This window comes from Rhinolophus sinicus, chromosome 4 (assembly GCF_057876585.1).
Source record: "Rhinolophus sinicus isolate RSI-liver-muscle chromosome 4, RSI-T2T, whole genome shotgun sequence".
Taxonomy (NCBI): domain Eukaryota; kingdom Metazoa; phylum Chordata; class Mammalia; order Chiroptera; family Rhinolophidae; genus Rhinolophus; species Rhinolophus sinicus.
In genome coordinates this window covers 1,713,898-1,734,248 of record NC_142504.1, presented here as the reverse complement: position 1 = coordinate 1,734,248, position 20,351 = coordinate 1,713,898, and the positions used below count along the sequence as shown (strand labels likewise).

At 53.2% G+C, this 20,351-nt stretch overlaps 1 protein-coding gene across 2 annotated transcripts in view; it reads right to left on the bottom strand.

Moving 5' to 3' along the window:
• Window positions 1-20,351, bottom strand: part of ABCA13 (ATP binding cassette subfamily A member 13) — a 195,550-nt gene that overhangs the window by 108,941 nt on the left and 66,258 nt on the right. For both annotated transcript variants that reach the window (XM_088797636.1, XM_074341068.2), the window contains 4 exons: window positions 16,109-16,305; window positions 12,828-12,985; window positions 11,427-11,657; window positions 2,156-2,261 (listed from right to left, as the gene is read on the bottom strand). In XM_088797636.1, the coding sequence (XP_088653762.1) occupies window positions 2,156-2,261; window positions 11,427-11,657; window positions 12,828-12,985; window positions 16,109-16,305 (692 nt within the window). The remainder of the gene's footprint in view (window positions 1-2,155; window positions 2,262-11,426; window positions 11,658-12,827; window positions 12,986-16,108; window positions 16,306-20,351) is intronic.

Below are 20,351 nucleotides of genomic sequence, written 5' to 3'. Positions count from 1 at the left end.
CTTCCAAAAAATAAAAATAAAAGGAGAGAATACTTCCCAATTCAGTCTAAAGCATCACCATGACAGCAACACCAAACAAAGACATCATGAGAAAAGAAAAGTACAGACCAACACTTGTTATAAATATAGACTCAAAAATCCTCAGCAAGACACTTGCAAATGAAATCCAGCAACATGTAAAGGATTATGTACCAAGATCCAGGGGAATTTATCCCAGTTGGTCAGTGCAATGCTGTTTTAACACCCAAAACTCACTGAATGAAATACATCACATCAATCAATAAAAGACAAAAAACACATGACCGTCTCAATAGATGCAGAAAAGTCACTGGGCACACTTCTACCCCCTTTCATGATAAAAACACTCATTAAACAGGAAATAGATCCATACTTCCTCAACTTCATAAAGGAATCTTGTAAGAACCCACAGTTAACATCACGCTTCATAATAAAAAAATCACAATTCCCTAATAAAAAAACTGTTACAACTCCAGGATATAATTTGTTCCATTTTTAAAATGGGCAAAGAATCTGATAGACATTTCTCCAAGGAGTCACACAAATGGCCAGTAAGCTCATGAAAAGGTGTTCACACTATCAGCCGTTAGGGAAATGCAAATCTAACCTAGAATTAGACAGCACCCCACGGCCACTGCGTTGTCATTAGACCACAATGACAAGCACTGGTGAGCACGTGGACGAATCAGACCCCTCAAACACTGCTGGTGGGAACGTAAAATGGTGCGAGCACTTTGGATAATGCTCTAGAAATTCTCATATGGTTAAAACGCGATCCAGCAATTCCGCTCCTAGACACAGACCCAAGAGATAACACATCCACTAACAACTTGTACACAATGTTCAAGTTATATTCACATTCGCCAAAAATTGGAAACAAGCCAAATGGCCATCGAGTGATGAATGAACAAACAAAACGTGGCCCATGCACACAATGGGATATTATTCGGCAATCCAAAGAAATGAAGTTCTGACACACGCTCAACGAGGGTGACCCTGGAGCACGTCACACTGAGTGCACAAAGCCAGTCACAAAGGACCACACAGTGTGTGGTTCCACTTATAGGAAAAGTCCAGAACAGGCCCATCCACAGAGAGAGAGCAGGTTGTAGGTCAGCTGGGCTGAGTGACATGGGTGATGGGAGGTGACGGCTAAGTGCTACAGGGCTTCTTTGGGGTAATGGAAATGTTCTAAAATTCACAGTGGTCATGGATACCCGACTCCATAAAGCCAGTGAAATGCACATTGCAAAGGAGTGAACTGTGTGGTATGTGAATTGTATCTCAATAAAGTTGTTAAACTAAGATATGCCCAACGTAATCAATCATCAGGAAATGCAAACTGAAACCACAATGAGAAACCCCTACACACCAATTACAATGCCTAAAATCAGTGTTTTTTAAACCTGAAAATACCAGCAGCTGGAGAGGAAGGGCAGCGACTGGGACACTTGTGGGTCAGCGGCAGGAGCGCGGTTTGGTGAACATCTGATATGAACACCATCAACTTCAGCTGTTCATTCAGGGGCCTGAGGGGCAGAGGCCCCTGGAGAAGGGCTCCGAGGCTAGGTCCCCCCACACCTCTGGGGCCCAGCTGTGCTCCGCGGTGAGTTACCGCTGGTAAATACGCAGGAACTGGACTGACTGCACTGCAGTCTCGCGCCTAGAAACCAAATCTGGATCCTGCTTGACCACAGACGCCTGCACACGGACGTCTGCCCATGGAACCCAGGCCCACGTTCCGGGGGGTGTGGACAGAAGCTCCGTGAGACAAGGCTCACGTGTGCACGTCTCTCCATGTCAGCCTGGCCCCAGCGAAGCGTCTGGCCATGCAGCCCGCCATGAACGTGGGCTGGGCTGAGTGTCGGTGATGCAGGTGAGACAGACGTGCTGCCTTCACCCCTCTCATTTAGACACTAAGAAAGAGCTTACATAGTAAGTCCTGGAGAAAACACGAAGCTGCCCACAGACACACACTTGTTTTGTTCACAGCAGGAGAAGACAAAGCCTGCTGCCTGTGAACAACTACACCCTGTCGCTGCTTCAGCCTCTCTGTGCTCAACCTCAAAACAAGGGCTCTGAGTGACGGGTAGTGGTGTGTCCCTCCTGCACGAATGCAGGCACGCTCTGTACTCACAGCAGCCAGGATCGCTCTCTGCAGGCTGGTGGCTCTGCGGCTCCAGCTCGGGCTCCGGGGCGAGGTCAGACTGCTTTGGGGAATCTTGCAAGAGCATCAGAAACACCTTTTTGAAAATCAAACAAGAGTTTTGTATTATTTTACGTTCCTTTCCACACTGCACTTTTTCTTCTGCCTTAATTACCACCTAGGTCATTACAGCGATAGTCACCAAACGCATCACATTTCATGGAGTCATTCACTCAATGGGCAGAACTCTAGAGCCACCCAGTTCTCAGTAAGCTGGCTGTAAGGCCGCTCCCAGGACACATGGATGAGTGAACCTGACGGTGACCCTCAGGCACTTGCATTCTGGCGAGGCTGGTCGGACCCACGGCAGGGGGCAGGGCAAAGTGACGTCCCTGACACCGTGAAGCCAGTTCCACTCGAGTCAGTGACTCAGACACGCAGAGATGAACCGGGCAGTCAAGCGGTTCCACTCACAGCTTATGTCTCAGGGGGAAGACGTTCTGTGTGAGCATCCACTGAGCACGTCTCCTCCATGGGTGGCAGCGCACCTCATCCCCCAAAGCGTTCACTTAAGATAATGGCTTGAAGGGCAGCAGGATGGCTCAGTTGGTTAGAGCGCGAGTGCTGAACAACAGGGTTGTCGGTTCAATTCCCACATAGGCCAGTGAACTGTGCCCTGCACAACTAGATTAAAAACAATAAGCTGCCACTGAGCTACTGGTGGGGTGGCTGGATGGCTTAGTTGGTTAGAGCGCAAGCTCGCAACAACAAGGTTGCCAGTTCAATTCCCACCGTGGGATGGTGGGCTGTGTCCCCTGTAACTAAAGATTGAAAATGGCGACTGGACTTGGAGCTGAGCTGCGCCCTCCACAACTAGACTGAAGGACAATGACTTGGAGCTGACGGGCCCTGGAGAAACACACTGTCCCCCAATATTCCCCAGTTAAAACAAACAAAGAAAATGGCTTGAAGTCACTTGGTGAGTGCTCGAAGCAGAAGTCCAACCTTGGTTTGTTCAAACCCAGGGTTCAGCCCCAAATCAGCGACAGTGAGGAGAGGAAGCCACTGGGGCCAAGACAGAGGACATGTGCTGGGCACTGGATGGGCAGGGTGCTCAGGTCCTTGAGCCACACCTGGAGGTTGGGCAGTGACCTTGGAAAGGAGGGCGTCCCTAACACACCCCTGGGCAGAGGCGAGAGGAGAGGCGATTTGACTCCTGCAAAAAGCCAGAAATCGCCATGGGGAAGGTCAGAGGCTCCCCTCTGGGCCGTGGTCCCTGCCAGGCCTGCTGGCTTCCTGGTCTGCAGACCAGGGGTCATGACAGCAGCTGATGGCGGCTGTGACGTGCTCTGCACAGGCTCGGAAGCACGCAGGACTTCGGTTAGGCACCCAGTTAGCCAGACTGACTGACACAGTGGCCTGTGCCACACACCAAGCCAGGTTCCATGCGGGGTCACTCTGCTCTGTCAGCAGCATCGCACAGGTGCCTCATCCCTCCATCCCCTGCCTGCAGCCCAGAGACCAGTGTCTGGCCCTGGCCCAGCTCCTGCCTTCCCCTGCTGTGAGGGCGGTGTCACTGCCATCCCGTGGGGACCTCACACTCGACGCACCCACTGAGCACCCCGAGTCGGCCACCTCCTGGACTTCTGGAAGCGGCAGTACATGCTGACTGGAGCTACTGAAGACTATAAACACAAAGGACTGCTGTGTCTCAGCATTCTGAGGAGCCTCAAGTCCCCAGGGAAGACGTGCAGGGGACACCAGACAGGGGGAGCAGCAAGCAAGCCTGGGGGAGGGGAGAGGTGCAGAGTCTGGGCGGGCGGTTCGTTAGTCTGGAATAGGGTCCTGCTGAGAGGACTGTGCCCTCCGCCCTCCGCCCTCTGCAGGACAGAATTGGAGCAGAATTGTTGCAAACACTGAATGCATTTATATACAAAGTGGAGAGAACAGTGCCTGCCGGCTGCAGCATGGGGTCCTAGGTGGCCTGGGAGGAGGAAGAAGTGTGGTGGGACGACCACAGGTGTCCCATCTGCCCCGTGACACCAGCACTGTGTCCCACTAGAGAGGAGGGCATGCAGGCCTAGCATGACAAGCACTCAGCCGGTGCACTGATAAAGAATGAAACTAGAGATAATGGAGACAGTGCCGGTCCAGAGGTGTTCACTGAGCAGCGTTTCCTTTGTATCTTATTCTAAATGGAGTTTTCACTTAATATTCAAATGCAACTGTGAATTCCATGAAGCATATCTTGATAATGAAGGAAGTATTCTTTTATATAGAGAGCAATCTTCATCTATTCTTTTTAAACTTTCCCCCTTCTTCCTTTCATCACAAGCCTGTGTGTGCATGTGTGTGGATGTGTGGACATGTGTGCACACGTGTGTATGCGCGGGGGAAACAGAATAACGGCGGACGTTTTGCTCTCCGTAAACAGGGCTCACTGTCAGCATTCTGGAAAGCCACACGTGGGAGGGGAAAGGCAAGGTTAGGACAGTCAGAATGTTATGAGATGAGCGCCACCTAGTGTCAGCTCGTCCTAACTGCAGGCACACCGTGCCAGAGGCTGTGAGAATACAAAAAAATGTCAATGTCACCAGATGAGCACATAAGGCCAATAAAGGTCACGTTTTCAAAAACACCATGACAATGATTGCTGTATTCAAAGCGTTGGGTTCTGGATGGTGGATATCACCCCTGTTATTCTGGGCTGTTTTCCCCATGCTAAGTGAAAGCAGCGAGACTGTGGTCCTGACGCTCCTCTGACCAAGCGTCTTGTGTGTGAAAACACGACATCCAGAATGGAATATTCCCCATGGCTTTGATGACAGGGCATCTATCAAGTTTGGGAAACACAAGTCCCACACTGGGTTTTCATGGATTCTTTAGTATCTGGTACGTACTTCTAGCACAACTGGTAAGGCAGTATTTGTACCTGAAGGCCAATGCAGATGGACCAAATAGGACCTACACCAGGCATTTTATATTTAAAAACACTAGAAAGTCCTTTTCTGTTTCATCTAATGTCTTGAATTAGCTCATTGGAATTAGCTCAGGCTTCCCAAGTCAAAGGACAATCAAATGAGGATTGGTCAAACTATTCATCAACTTTTAAGTAAGTTCATCACATTAAATGAAAAAAATGAAATAAGAAATGGTGAAATTAAACTCAATAGCAAAGAACAAACAATCTAACTGAAAATGGGCAGAGGAACTGAAAAGACCTTATTCCAAAGAGGATGTACACATGGCAAACAGACACATGAAAAGATGCTCCACGTCACTGGTCAGCAGGAAAATGCAAATCAAGACCACAGTGAGATGTAACCACACACGTGTTACAATGGCTACTGTCGAAAAGACAAGAAGTGAGTATTGTGAGGATGTGGAGAAAAGAGAACCCTCATGCACTGTTGGCAGGAACAAATGAAGTTTCCTCAAAAAAATAAAAACAGATTTACCTTATGACCCAGTAATCCCAATTCTGAGTATTTATCCAAAGGAAATGAAAACAGTATCTCAAAAAAAAATAACCGCACCCCCATGTTCATGAAACATTATTCACAATAGCCAAAATACAGAAATAACCTAAGTGTCCATGGATAGATAAATGGGTAAATTACATACACACACACATACACACAGAAATGTCCAACCATAAAAAAGAAGGAAATCCTGCTACTTGCAACAACATGGATGGACCTAGAGGGCATTATGCTAGATGAGGTAAGTCAGACAGAGAAAGACAAATACTGTATGATCTCACTTACGTGTGGAATGTAAAAAAAAAAAAAACTCATAGAAACAGAGAGAAGATTGGTGGTTGCCAAGGTGGGGGTGGGGGTGGGAGAAACGGAGGGTCAAGAGATACAAACTTCCGGTTATCAGATGAGTAAGTCCTGGGGTGCAGTGTGCAGCATGGTGACTACACTTAGCAGTATGGCGTTGCATTAATCAAAGCTGCTAAGAGAGCAGATTTTATAAGCTCTCATCTCAAAAAAAAGTTTGTAACTGTGAGGTGATGTTAACCAAACTTATAATGGTAATCATTTTGAGATATAGATAGATAGATACATAGATAGATCCATCGATAGATTCATTCTGTTGCATACCTCAAACTAACACAATGTTATATATCAATAAAACTGGAAAAAATATGAAATTAAATCTCAAGGACACCAACTGACGTGGAAATAATTTATAATTTAACAACAATATGGATTGAAATGCGAAGCCCCTGGCATTTCTGCTCTTTGTTTTCAAAGAACAGTTGCGTTTGGCAGCTGGGGCTCCTCCATCTCGGGACTCACGTTTTCTAAATTAAGGACAGCTGCAGGTCTAAGCATTTGTGACAGCCAGTGTCACCGCATGCTGACGGTGCCATTAGTCCCTCAGATAGCAGGGCTGCGCCCACCCGTCGTCAGGTACTGTGACACCCCAAACCCGACCTGCACGGAGAATGTCAGCTTGATGAGCTGCAGCCTGGAGGCGGTCAGAGCAAGGGGCCTTTGGCTTCAATGCTACGGAGACGCAGGAAGCCGACCAAGCTCTGCAAGACAAGGACAGTACATCCCACCGAGATATGACAATAGCAGAGGAAGAAGCTCCAAGTTTGGCCAACATGTAACAATGCTGCATTTGTTCAGTTTCGCAGAAGTGCTCTTACTTTTTAAGAAGCAGAAGATAAAACCATGCGGAGAGCTCAGATGACAAGGAATGTGGAAGTGACCCGCCAGCCCTCTCCAGACACAGGACTGTGGGCAGAGCTGTCCCCTGACGTGCCACACAGGGCACACAGCAAGATTTTATGATTTTACAGGAACCGATAAGAGTTCCAGATTGCTGTTGTAACCAATTGCCACAACATGAGGGGCTTAAAGTAACAGAAACTTATCACCTTCTAACTGGAAGTCGGAAGCGTAAACCTGGCCTCCCGGCCTAAAGCCACAGTGCTGGCGGGGCCGTCCCCCTCCGGGGCGCTGGTGGACACCCCCCGCCTCATCAGCTTCGAGGGGCTGCCCGTATTCTCCATCTTCAAAGCCCCTCAGTCCCGTCTCTGCTCCCATCAAGACATCACCTCCCCCGTCTGCCCTTCCTATGTCCTGCTTACACGTGCGCATCTGATAACACCAGGCCCACCCATGATAATCTCCCATCACAAGACCCAGCAGGCACTCAGACAGGTTCCAGGGGTCAGGACACAGGCTCCGGGGGCCCATCTGGCCCAGCACAGACCTAGCAGCCCACAGTGCGTCTTTACAGCGATGGCTGTTCACGGGGCATGTCCCTAGACAGAGCCTGCAAGGCCAACAAAGTTAGAGGGAAACATGGAAAACTTGGAGGGTCCACCCCAACTAGATTCTAACTCCTGACTATGGGGAACTCATCGCTGTTCTCAGATTTAGTCTCTCAGTCCCTTATGTGCACAAGGGGATAATTATATGAACGTCACGGAGTTTCCGTGAAGATTCAATTAAATAAGGCATAAAAAGCTAAGTCTGGGTCACACACTACCCTGCAGTACCTTTTTATAAACAGAGTGGGCCACATAAAGGCTGAGCCACAGCCCTGCAGTCTGGGGGACAGATGGCACCATCAGTGCTGAGATGACAGCAGGCTGTCATAAAGCCCCAAATCCCAAAATGAGGAATCCTCCAACTCCTGAATTTATTATGAGGAGAAAAAGTAGGGTCTCAGGTGACTGGGAGACCCGGCTCTCAGAAGAGTGAGGTCTCCCCGTTTCCCCCCCCCCACCCCCCACCCCCCACCCCACAGGGGCAGGAAGCGGGAGGTACACTGGCTGGGAGCCCCTGCCTGAGGAGGGCCTGGGCCTGCCGTGGGCCAGGTTCTGACGGGGGCCTCTGAGCAGAGCGGTGCAGATGGGAGGGCGGACAGGAAGGGGACGCTGTGGAGCTGTGGCAGCTGAGTTTCTCGATGTCAGACCGGAAGGGACAAACAAGGAAGGGGAAGCCACTGGAACCTGGGTGGCTGGCTTGGCACTGGAGGCCCCAGGGGAGGTGAACGCCTGGTTTTCAACACACAGAGAGAGGGAACAGCAAATACAGAACCTCCAGCTCCACCCACAGCAGGACCGGGGAGCAGCAGGGTCCCCAGGGCCAGGGGGCACCTAACAGCCAGGGCTCCTTGGAAAAATCACCACTTGGCCAACGTCACAGTCATGAAATCAACTCAGGCAAGGAAAATGCGGACACGTGTGGGGAAGTGACGTGAGGAACGGAAGTTTAGAGTCTCAAAGTGTGTCCTCAAAACTAGTTAATAATGACAAGACAGGACAATTAATCTGTAGTGGACACACCAGCAGACCTGAGTGATCTCAGTTCCAAGCCTCAGGCACCGGGCAGGCAAAGCACAGAGACCCAGCGCCAGTCCTGCCGTATCCCAGACAAAAACGCAGGACGGGCTCTGTGACGAGGACACGCGGCAGACCAGCCTGGGGCTCACGCACGAAGGGACCACTGTCATCTTCAAAGCACCAAGGTCATGGCCGTCGAGAGCACTGAGGCACTCACGCAGACGACGACTCAGGAGGCCTGAGGCTCATGGTCGTGGGGGGGCCCTTTGGTCTTAGGGACGCGATCGGGGCGGCTGGAGCTTGATGGGCAAAGACCGGACAGGAGTCCCTTGTTCTTAGAAATCGTTCCCAAGAAGTAAACTGCACAAAAATAAACGCCAGGCCCTCATTCCCACCCTGGACTTGACTTTTTTCATCCAAGGGCTATGCTTTCCCCTTAATGCCGTGTAGGATGGGGCATCTGGGCCCGTGCACCCACGGGGCTGGCATCCAGAACCTTCTGACAGAGGCACAAAGAAGCCCACTGAACAGAAAGCATCTCACAGGGCAGTCCCACCTGTCTGGAAGGTTACCAGAAAGTTCCGGATGATTAAAAATGCAGTCCTGTGTTGGTAACGGGGACGCCGTGCCCGTGTGGAGGTGGGGGCATGGGGCCTGCCCTTCTGCGCAGCATTGCTGTGACCCTGAGACCGCTCTAAAGTCAATTAAACACCCTCCATCTCCATGACATCCCACGGTTCTGCCTTGGCTTCGGAGATGGCCGCACGCACGCCACCCCACAGCCCAGCTCTCGGCGCTCCCGGGCCCCAGTCCACACCAGGCAAACCTCGGTCCTTGCACAGAGAACAAGTGTAAGCGCTATAACAACTGCTGACCACCATGAAAATCTTATACCCCAACCTCACGGGCTTGGGCCCCACTTAGGGACAGCGATTTACAAGAAACGTATTGCAGTTAAAAATGAAATCTGCTTTCTAGCCCCAGTGTCAGGAGTATTCGCTGGCAAGCCCTCGGGACACACTGTGAAGTCGTTGGGCCAAACTGGACGATTAAAGGGAAAAGCACGGGCAGTGTGATTGCAGCCACGCTAACCGAGGGTCGATAGCAGGCAGACGCAGGAAGTCAATACTTGCCGAGTGTAAAAAGACAAAATTGGTGGAGATAGATCTTTTATAGACCACAGTTCACAAAGGAAAGCTTTTTAAAGGAGTCTAATCTGTTCCCAATTTAAGATCTCTTTCTCCAACAGATCCAAGGACAATGTAATATTTCATTAAACACATTTCATGTACGTTAGACCCTTGGCTAGTGTCGTCCTTTACACAGATGACTTCCTTTTTAGCGTCTGTGTGTGACTGAGAGAGAGAAAAGAGAGAGATGAGATCTAATCAATTGATAGCTATTTAGCACCTATTATGTGCAAAGCATGTACTAAATGTAGCCGGTGGAAATTAGTGCAAGAAATTGGAGAAGCACATAGAAAATCTGCAAAGCAGTTAAGCAGCTGGTTCTGTTACATCTTGTCAGGCTTTTTGGGGTGATGGGCTGCAAGGACTTGAGCTGAGGGGCTCCTGGGGAAGAGAGAGCAAGCTGCAGAGAGGCAAGCTGTGGGGAACCATGCTTTTAAGGAGGCATGAGGACGGAGCCATTCTGCGTCTCCCCGTGGTGTGGCTCCACGACCACACGCACTTGCCAGAACTCATGAGTGGATTATTCTACATCTGTGAGATTTAATAAATATACGTTGTTTTAAAGAAGAGAGGGCAAAGAAGAGGAAGACTGAGAAATTCACAAAAGGGGAATTTGGAAGGGGGAAAGTACACATAAGAATATTTTAGAGAAAAAAGGGACAATACTAAGCAGAAACACAAATATTTAAGGACTATAGCATAAGAAAGATTTTCAGAAGTGACGCTATGCTGGGGTAGCTACCGTAACATTAGAAACACACCGAGGGACTAAAATCCAGAAGTGCTTCATTCCACCATGTCCCACTGCGTGTGTCCTTTGGGTGTAACAGCAGCAGAAGCTGCTGTATCGATCATCACCCGTGTGTGACTGCTTGTCCTTTGTCATCTGTACTCAGGATATTACCTTATTTGATCTGAACAAACACTGTGTGTGAAAGTCAGGGCTCTGACTCTTGTGGTTACTTCAAGTTTCTCATACAGTCTCAGACTCTCCGTGCCAACTACTAATTACACACCTGATTGGGCATTATTACTATTTCTGGGTAATATAGAGAAAGTGGTCCAGGACTCTTCCCAGGCTTTTAAATTTTAATTTGCAGCACTTGATTTTTTTTTTTCAATCTGTGGTGCTTTCTACAGATCACAGCACTGCAAAGGGAAGAGCCAAGTGGGGCTCATGCAGAGGCAGCCACACCAGGGCTGCAGTGATTTCCTCCTGGAGGAGATGCCTGGTCCAACTCCCACCGGCCGGACTCTACAAAGAAGCCACACTGAGTGTTGATGTCCACCAGCTCAGTGCCAAGTGAGAGCGTGGAACTGGGGCTTGGGGGGCTGGCCAGAAGCAGCAGTGTTCAGAACTGGGGGGCTTGGGGGGCTGGCCAGAGGCAGCAGTGTCCGGCTGCCTGACCTCCGGCACCTCACCTTTGCCCAGCAGTGGGGCACCTGGGCAAATGACAGTGCACAGTGAAAAGACAAGGGCCCGGTGAGGAGATACAGCCAGCCACCTGCCACCATGAGCTAGACTCCGAGTGATTCTGGATTGAAGACCAACATTGGCAAATATAAAAATGCCCATTTCCCTTAACAAACAACAGTCAGGGGCATGACATTCCGTACTGGCTCACGCTGTGCCTCACACCCATCAGCGCCTGGGAATAAATAACAAGGACAGTGCTCCCCACCCCTGCCCATGCCTCCCCCATGGCTCGTCTCTGAGGCGAGGGGAGACCTCAGGAATAAAAGCTGGGGCACGTCTGGGTACCTCTTCCAAGGTGGCGTCGGAAACCCCGTAGCCCGTCAGGTGCAGACGATGGAGGTTCTGCTCCAGCGCCTGGAAGAGCCCCTTGAAGCAGGCTCGGTCGGCCTCCTTGGGGACGATGTAGCTCAGCTCACGCCCACTGCTGGCTTTGAGAAACGCCCGCGGGACATAGGTCTGTATCAGGGACGTAGCACGAGCTGTGGCCTTCGCGTCATCGACCTCCAGGACAGAAGTCTGTCCAAAAAAATGGAGGGAACAGTAAGGGCTGGGGTCCAAACATGGCAAGTACACGTCACCCAATCGCACACACATCTGGAAGCAGCTTACTGTGACACTCCAATCCCAAGCAGCAAAGTCAAGAAATATCATGAAGCGACAGGCATTTCAAGAACATATTGTGCTTTTTAAACAGAAAGCTGTTTCTGTGGTGCTGACCACACACCCGCCTTGGTGACCCGGTAGCCTCCAGGTCCACAGTCATGGGGCGCCCTCTGTGCAGAGGAGAGTCAGGAAGGTGACAGGCCAGCAACTGGACCACAGGATGGGTGGGGGGGTCTTCTTAAAAGCGAGGCGTGGATTCCCCCCGAGAGGGAAGGAACCACCTCAGGACAGCGGTTCAAGAGGAAGCAGACAGGAACCTCAGGACAGCACGCCTAAGGCAACCACGGGCGGGGGCACCTCTGAGCCCACCTCTGACTGCCAACCCCAGGGCCACCTCTGCATGTCACACCTGGTTGACACAAGGCAACCCTAACTCCCAGTGTGACCCGATGGGTCCCCTGAAGTAAGAATTTCACCTCTTGGGTCCCTCACTACTGCGCTTCACACTATGGTAAATTTTAGCCTCCTGAATGGAGTGTCACTGTCACAAAAATATTTCTAAAACGGGGGTCACAGTGCTGCCTGGCCAGACTCCCGGGCAGACCCCACGAGGGACCCTCATCCGACTCCTCCTAGTCACAGGGCCCTCAGGACTCAGTGGGGCGCCTGGGGCGCTGAGCACAGGCCTCCACTGTGTCAGCACCTCCCTCTGCAGCCCCTGCCGCACAGCACAGGAAACCCTGCCTGTCCCCAAGGAGCCCTCCTGCCAGTCGGCCCCCTGGCCCAGGAGCCCCTCGCTCAGTGCCCTCGTCAGCTCCTGACCGCCCCCGCACACTGCCGTCTCACCCCTCCCTCTTCACACTTCTCTCTTCCTCGCTGCGCCCTCCCCTCCCCCCCTCGTGTACTGAGACCCCGGGGCCTCGTGCAGAAGCCAAGCGTCCGTTTCCATCTCGTCCCCTGAGCCCCATGGCAGTGTGAGGCCCGGCTAGTTCAGGGGAAATGCTCATGAGGTCCATCTGAATCCCACATATGAAACGTCCCCTGTGCCCCAACAGGAAGGTCCCTGAGCCGCGCATCTCTCACCTGTTTCGTGAGCGTCAGGCTGAGCCCCTGGCCGTAGGCCTGCGTCAGGCAGGATGGGGGTGCCCAGCAGCGCAGGCGGCCGTGCTGCAGGATGGCCACGCGGTCACTCAGCGTCTCCGCCTCATCCAGGTGGTGGGTGGTGAAGATGAGCGTCCGACCTGTGTCCCAAGACAGACAGGGCGTCAGAGCCCGCGTGACAAAGGCGACGGAGGCCCCACCCATCCCACCCCTCAGAGGGAGAGCCGGGATCACATAAGGATCGTCACCAATTCTTAAATCAGAAGAATGGACACCTCGGGGGCCACCCCACAAACTAGAGGCCTGACACACTTCCAGCACGGCTTCCCCTCAGGCTCTCACACAGTTTCTACAAACCCTCCGCCACCGGGAACCAAAGGCGGTGCCCTGACAGGCACACAGGCTGGAACTGAGGCACAAAGCACGAGTCCCTGTGCCACCACCATCTGTAAGGTCACTGAGTGGACGCAGAGCGGAAATCAGCAGAGAGATCTGGGGGGCGTCTCTGTGTCTCCCGGTGCACAGGTCCCCGCACTCGGCTTCAGGCAACAATCTCACGGACACTTGAGGACAAGGCTCTTTCCTATGAAGCGGCTCACGCATAAAATCGAATGAGAGCGTGTGAAGGTGTAGGACGGCCCTGGCACACGCTGTGTCCTTTACAACCAGGGACGACGCGACCACACAACTCATTCGTGACGTGTGACAGGGGTGGAGCACCTGACACTTCTGTGGGAGAGTCCCAGCAGCCACGGCCCACAGAGTGTTCTGGGAAGTGGGAAAGGGCAGCCAGGGGAGGGGGGCACCGGAGTGGGGCCTCCCAGAGAGACGCCATGCCTGTGACCACGATTTGCAGACGCGAGTGAAGCTCATATGTGGCCTCTGTGAATCGGCGTCTTGTGGTGTTTTGCTCGCTTTGCTTGGGGAGGGAAGGGCTGGGACTGACCGTAGCAGGGCAGAAGCCAGGGACACCAGAGGCGTTTTCACAGGGGAGCTCACTCATGGAGCGGAAGGACAGGAGGGTCTCGTGACTGCCGCCTCCACACGCCCCACTGGGTGACAGCGACCCTTCCACCTGTTCTATTGCACTGACTAGAAACAAACACACTGATCCTTATCTCAAAATCAGAGTTTCCAAGAGAGCAGGCTGAACATATTTTTAAACTCCACTTGATTTTATATATTTTAATGGAAGAGAAAGATGAAACGACCAAGATTCTCAATTCATCTAGAGAAACTGTGAAAGCAGACCCGGGAGAAACAGGTGGAGTCTCCACAGTGACCACTGTCACCACAGGGGTGCCCCAAAGACCAAGGCCAACTGCCTGCACGGAAGTCCTTCCAGGCTAAGAAAACGTGCTGGTCCCTGATCTGGATTAGAGTCACTCGGGTTAGTGCTGCTTCGACTGCAGGTGACACGTCACCAGACAATGAAGTCGGCGAAAAACAAGTCAACTGCAATCTACATTCCTAGACGATATGGGTGAAGCTCACAGGACTTTGATCCATGACGGCTTCTTGGTAGATGCCAGGCAGCGCAAGAGCCATCCCAAACCTCCGAGGACAAGTGTTCCTCTGTAAGGCAGCTGCACCGCGCCCCCCCAGGCAGGTGGTCCCCCTACCCCATCTCGCATTTCCAGAATAAACAGGAGCAGTGGGCCTGCCTACTTAGCTCACACCGAGACTCACACGTCCGGGGAGTGTGGGGTCAGCGCATTGCCTCGCATCTGTCCTCTTCAGCCCCACTTGGTGGCAGTTCTAATCAGTTTGACCTCACACAGCATCAGTCCCTATAAGAGGAGTGCAGGGTCTCTTGCACAGAAAGTCCATGCTTTCTTTCTCCTCTCTGCCTCTCCCACTTCTCTCCCCAAAGGGGACTTAGGGATGTAGAGAAGGGGGGCTCTGTGATATCGTCAGTGAGGATGGTTAGGGTCTTGGGGCACAGGCCATCAGCGCCCTGTGGGCTCTGGGTGATGACCGGCACCACCTGTCCTGCCCCTTCCACCTTCTCACTGTGGGTGAGGCCCCTGAAAGGCTCAGGTCCAAGCACTCACGCTCTGGAGGCCCCGCCCCAGTCCAGCTGCCCGCTGGCCTGAGTCGCGGCCCTGGCTTCCATCCAGCTGCAAGGGCCACTTCATCACCTCGTGGCAGCATCACGGGCAGGCCCTGTCTCCATTGGTACCAAAGCCTGTGGACCCATCAAAGTGTGGGACACAGGCCGGGGTGCCTCCCTGGGCCCCAGCGCTCTGCTTGAGAACTTGGGCATGCTGCATGGGGCCACTGACATTTTCTGGGGTGACTGCCCGCCCCCGGCCAACGGCAGGAACAGAACACCACCTTCTCTCACTCTGTTCCTGCTTCCTCCTCTGTCTCCTTCCGCAATCCCCCTAACTCTCTGGGACAGAAAGGAACAGGCTTGTACATCATTCTCCTCTCTGATCCCAGCCCTATGCCTAAGCTTCAAGTGACAGACAAGCATCTTTTCTACACTTAGGAGGGAATCTGATGACCCGAGTCTCGTGGGCACTGCCCTCTGAATGGTAGCGAAGGGGAGGGTTTCTTTCTGGTTCTTTCTCTTTGCATTTCTTAGGTAGAAAATTCTTAGGGATGTGGAGGCTTCAGGTCAAGTAAGAAGGTTTTATATTTAAAAGGCACAAGAGAAAAGCAAACCAGCGTTGTACAAAAACGTGTGGTCACCTGGCGCTGATGCCCGGGCACTGGGTGAGCGGTACCAGGACGAACGAGCTTCCTGTTCTGCGGTGTCCTCCAAGTCAGGGGGTTCCTATGAGATCCCCACAGCTGTGCTTCCCAGCTGTCAGTCACAGAGAACCAGGGGCTGGACATTAGTCACCTCCCCTCTGATGCCCTCGACTGGACGTTCACCGTAACGCACGTGAGGAACAGAACCTCTAACCAGAGCCCCAGGCCCCACAGCCCGAGCCTCCTCGGTGGCTGGAAGCCTGTCTCTGCCCCTTTTGATAATCTGCGAATCTGCAACGGAGGACAGGATGGCGAGGTACAGTCTGAACTGAAATCATGAGAAACGAGCGTCGCTAACAGCACCTTAGGAGAGCCAACTCCGAGCGAGCCGCCCTAGCAGGGCACAGATGTTCCGTAATAGATGCATCTCTAGAACCGGCTGCGAAAATCTCTTTCTGAAAAGGGTGACATGTACTTCTTGGGATCTGGCTCTTCACATGCCAGTGTGCCTTTCCCCTGCACAGACCTGTGGGGACAGCAGCGGAACGAGGCCCCGTCCCTACCTTCTCGGTACTGGAGGAGAATGTCCCAGATGTCGCGGCGGGAGCAAGGGTCCACCCCGCTGGTGGGTTCGTCCAGGACCACGGTCCTCGATGTGCCGAGGAAAGCAATACCGAGGGACAGCTTCCTCTTGAGGCCTCCAGACAGGGCACGGGTTTGTTTATGCTGGTGTGACGTTAACCCCACGTCCTGAAGAGTCCTGGAACGAGAGTAAGGCTGTCACTGTCCCCGAGCCCCTCAGAGACACGCTTCCAATGTCACCTCACAAATAATGGCTCCAATGACCTGGATCTCTGCAGGCCAGGGGCACACCCACGAGAACTGGAAGCCACTCTGCATGAGTCCTGACACAGCAGCGTCCCCTTCCTGAGGGTCACATGGGACTGTGCCAACTGACCAAACGTGTGCCCGCTCGGCAGGGTGGTGTCCTCCCTAGAGGAGTATTTCTCTCCATTCTCCCCTGCCCACCCCCAGCGGCCCCTCCAGCCCCTGCAGACACCACAGAGCAGGGAGGGTGGCTGATGAGCCCGTGTGTCAGGAGGAGCAGGGGCCCGGCCCCAGCGCACAGCGGAGCGGGCGTGTGGTCAAGGCCCTAGATGAGGGCCACGTGCAGAGCTGTGCCAGTGTCTGCCTGGCTGTGTGTGTGCTACGCTCCCAGAACACCACGTGCAAATAGCAGTCACCAGGTGCCATTCCCGTGAAAATAAGCCTGTTCCTGTTCCCTCTCAGGGACCTTTCCCACATTCCGGGCGCCTCCTATGTGGGGCCTCACCTCCTTCTCGAGGTCCATTCCGCTCACAAAGAACCTCTCCTGTCACAGCACCCGCTGACTCTGCGCAAACAGCTCTCTCTCCTCACCACTCACGTGTTGAAAACCTACGTTAAGCAGCCGTCCTGAAACCTGTCCCTGTCCTCCCCACCCAAACGAGTGTCCATCCCCGCTAAGCTGCAGGCACGTTCACAGCTTCCGGGCTGGCTGCCAGCCGCGGTGCGTGTGGAGGCGACACAGGACAAGAGGGACACAGAACAAGAGGGACACAGGACAAGAGGGAGCCAAGGGCTCCCATGGCTGGGCTTCAACAACTGTGGGATCCTGGAAAGTTCCAGAATCCTAAGCAAGAACAAGGGAGAAATCCCAAGGACGTGCTTCGTGTTTGCCTGCCCACTAAGAAAATGTCTCATGTCTGGTTCGTGATTTATGTATTTCCTGTCCTGACCCAGAAAGCGCCCACGCCAGCTTCTCTGCGTCCAGGTTTTAGTCTACCTACTTCACCTTAGCCCAAGTGCATTTTCCACTGCGTGAGTCTCCATCTAAATTTACAGCAGCAATTTACGTCCCTGCTTTCAGGAGTTCCCATTGCTGACAACACCCCACCTGGGAAGAGAGGACAAATGACTCATCTGCAGCAGGCAGCCGTCCTGACCTCTATTCCCAATGAGACTCCGCCCCCAACACCTCCCCACTGGGTGACTCCAACACGACAGAGGTGAACCTGATGAGCCCCATTCAGTGACGTTAACCAGAGTCCTGCACTCTGTTTACCGTGACCTCCGCACCATCCCAGCCTGGACCTCGTCATCCCCCATAAGCACAGCCCCTCCAGAGGCCCAACCATGCACTGTCACGCAGGGACTCAGCTCCTGCTCTCTGCACAGGAACGCAGGACACGGCGAGGCCGAAAAGGAACACCCACGGAGCCATAGCTAGGGGTTCATACCACTATACTCTCAATGGCGATTGGTCAAGACACAAAAGGAAACATCCGCCAGTACCCCAGCGAGGGGTCTTCCTGCACCCCAGTCTCGCTGGTGGCCGGGCGAGACCCAGGAAGTGGGAGCCACATGATCTGCAACCCACCATCCATTGTGGGTCCTACGCATCCTCTCCCGAGCGCATCTTTCCTCCCAGCTAATCCTGAGCTCCGGCAATCACTCAGCCCCACAACACCCAGTCCACTGCCTTCCTCTGAGTTTTCAGTCCCATGGTCTGCCTCCTACTGGCTTCCCTGGGCCCATCCCTCTGGACTAGGTGCCTTCCCACCACGAGTGGGACAGCACTCCGGCAGGTCTCCCTCCTCTCAAGTTACCTCCACTGCTTGTTCTGTTGGAAACGCCTTTTCTTGACTTCCCTGTTCCATCTTTGCACCGTCCCATCTCTTTGTTCCTTTGCAGCAAAACTCCTGGGAAGAAGTATTTCCAGTTCCTCTCCTTCCGTTCTCCCTTTAACTGACCCCAGTCTGACCTTCCTTCCCAACATGCTGTGAAATGCTTCACCGAGGTCACCAGTGGCCTCAACATATAAATCTAGAGGTCACTTCCCAGTCTTCACCTTACTTGACCCTTAGCGTCCGATGCACTTGACCACTCGGCCTCCTTCCTGGACTTGTCTCCCTCCTCCCCCAGTGGCCTCTCCTTCTCACCCTGGCCAGTCCCTCCTCCTCCCTCTGTCCTCTTCATCTCGGGGCATCCGGGGCTCAGTCCTTTGCCCTCCCCTCTCGTCTGCCTGCACTCACACCCCTGACCATCTCATCTCCATCACAGACTGGCCTCCACCCAAGTCCCCCGTCTGCCAGAATTCTCCATGCTGATGTTCCCTACATAACAACACCTCGTTGACTGACGGCCTGAGCCAGGTCCTCTGAGGCTTCTTGAATCTTCTCCAGGCCAATTAAAGGCACCACAGTAATGACCTGACTCCTGACACCAGCTCACTCTGAGGACCCCCAGGGAGCCTATCTCCCCTGAACTCACATTGGGATGAAGCTGCATGTTAAGGAGACCAAGCGCTCTGGAGCGTGACACGGAGCTGCCGGCTCTCCCTCAGACGTCGGCGCCTGCGTTCCCTCTAATTGGGAGCTGCTGCACTAAAACATGATCTCACTCTGATTGCTTGTGTGCAAATTGGCTTTGTTGCTAGGTAACACATAGGGACCTGGAGACTACCTGGGCTGCCTGTGCCCAGACGGAAGGCGAAGCCGTGCGGCACTGTCAGGAAACCAATTTACACCCAGTCACGCAGTTTGCTGTGGTCCAGAGTAGATGAGGTTTCCACTAAAACAGGCGGCCCAAGATTTTCTTTAATTTAGTTTGTACATCACCCGCTCGCCCCTGGTGCTGCACAGCCAGCTCTGACTACCTGCCCGCTCAGGTTGGAGCTGGGCTGCCACAGCACAGGCAGCGTTTTCCCTGAAAATCGGGAAATCATTCACGTGATGGTTGTGACCAGCCCCTTCTGAGGACGTGATGAGATGAGGACCTGCCCCCTCACAGCAGAGAGGAGCCTTGCAGAGGTGACAGAAAGGATGAGAGGAATAGAGAGAAGCAGCTGAAGGCAGCGGGACGGGTGGCCAGAATCTGGCATCTCCGTGGAAGGCGGTGACGAAGGTGTGAGCTGGCTGCTGGTGATGGAAACGCAAAGCAGCAGGGAAAGGGAGCCCACGCCCATGGGACAACAGGGCAAAGCACCGTCTGAACCACCTCCCTCAGTTTCCAATAATATCACCAAGGTACATAGAATGTGTGACAACTTGAAGCCTCAGTCCCCTTATCTCATGATGGGGCTGGAAACACCAAGGGAGAATCCCACCAAGGGAGCAGCGTGTACTGACATTCCACATGGGCACAGAGGACAAAACACCCCTCCGCCTGCCCCCAGCACACTTCCACCTCCGTCACAGCCTTACTCTAAAATACAAAGCCCACAAGAGGGTATTAAAGGAACCCGCGATGGGTAAGGGCTTCCCAGATCCCATGTGCTCAGGTGTGTCCGTTCACTCACACTGACACTGACACAGGCCTGGCACCTGTTCTGTTTCGCAGGTAAACTGAGGATGAGGAGGCCGCACACACTCCTGCCTCACGGCCCAGTGCCACACACACCCGGAGGGGGCGCAGGCCGGCAGGCAGCCTCCGCCCAGCTGCCACTACTCCCGGGCGCAGCCGCTAGCCCTGGGTCGGCCCTTCCACTGCTACTGTCCTCCCTCCACCCACCCCTCCAAGCTCATCCTCCAGAAACGCCACTTTGTTTTCTGACCAGGGACCTCAGGGTGTCCTTTCTCCCTCTGGTCTAAGCTGCTTCTAGAGTCCCAGTGAGAAAGGAGATTGTCGCTTGGCCTCGCTGGCCAGTCCTGGCTACCCCACTTCTCTCCCCATCACACGTCCTCACCTCTGGGTCCTCCCTGTGCTGTCTCTGTTTGGTGCATTCGAGCCTCCGCCTGCACCCCCACCCTGCCTCGGACATCCAGG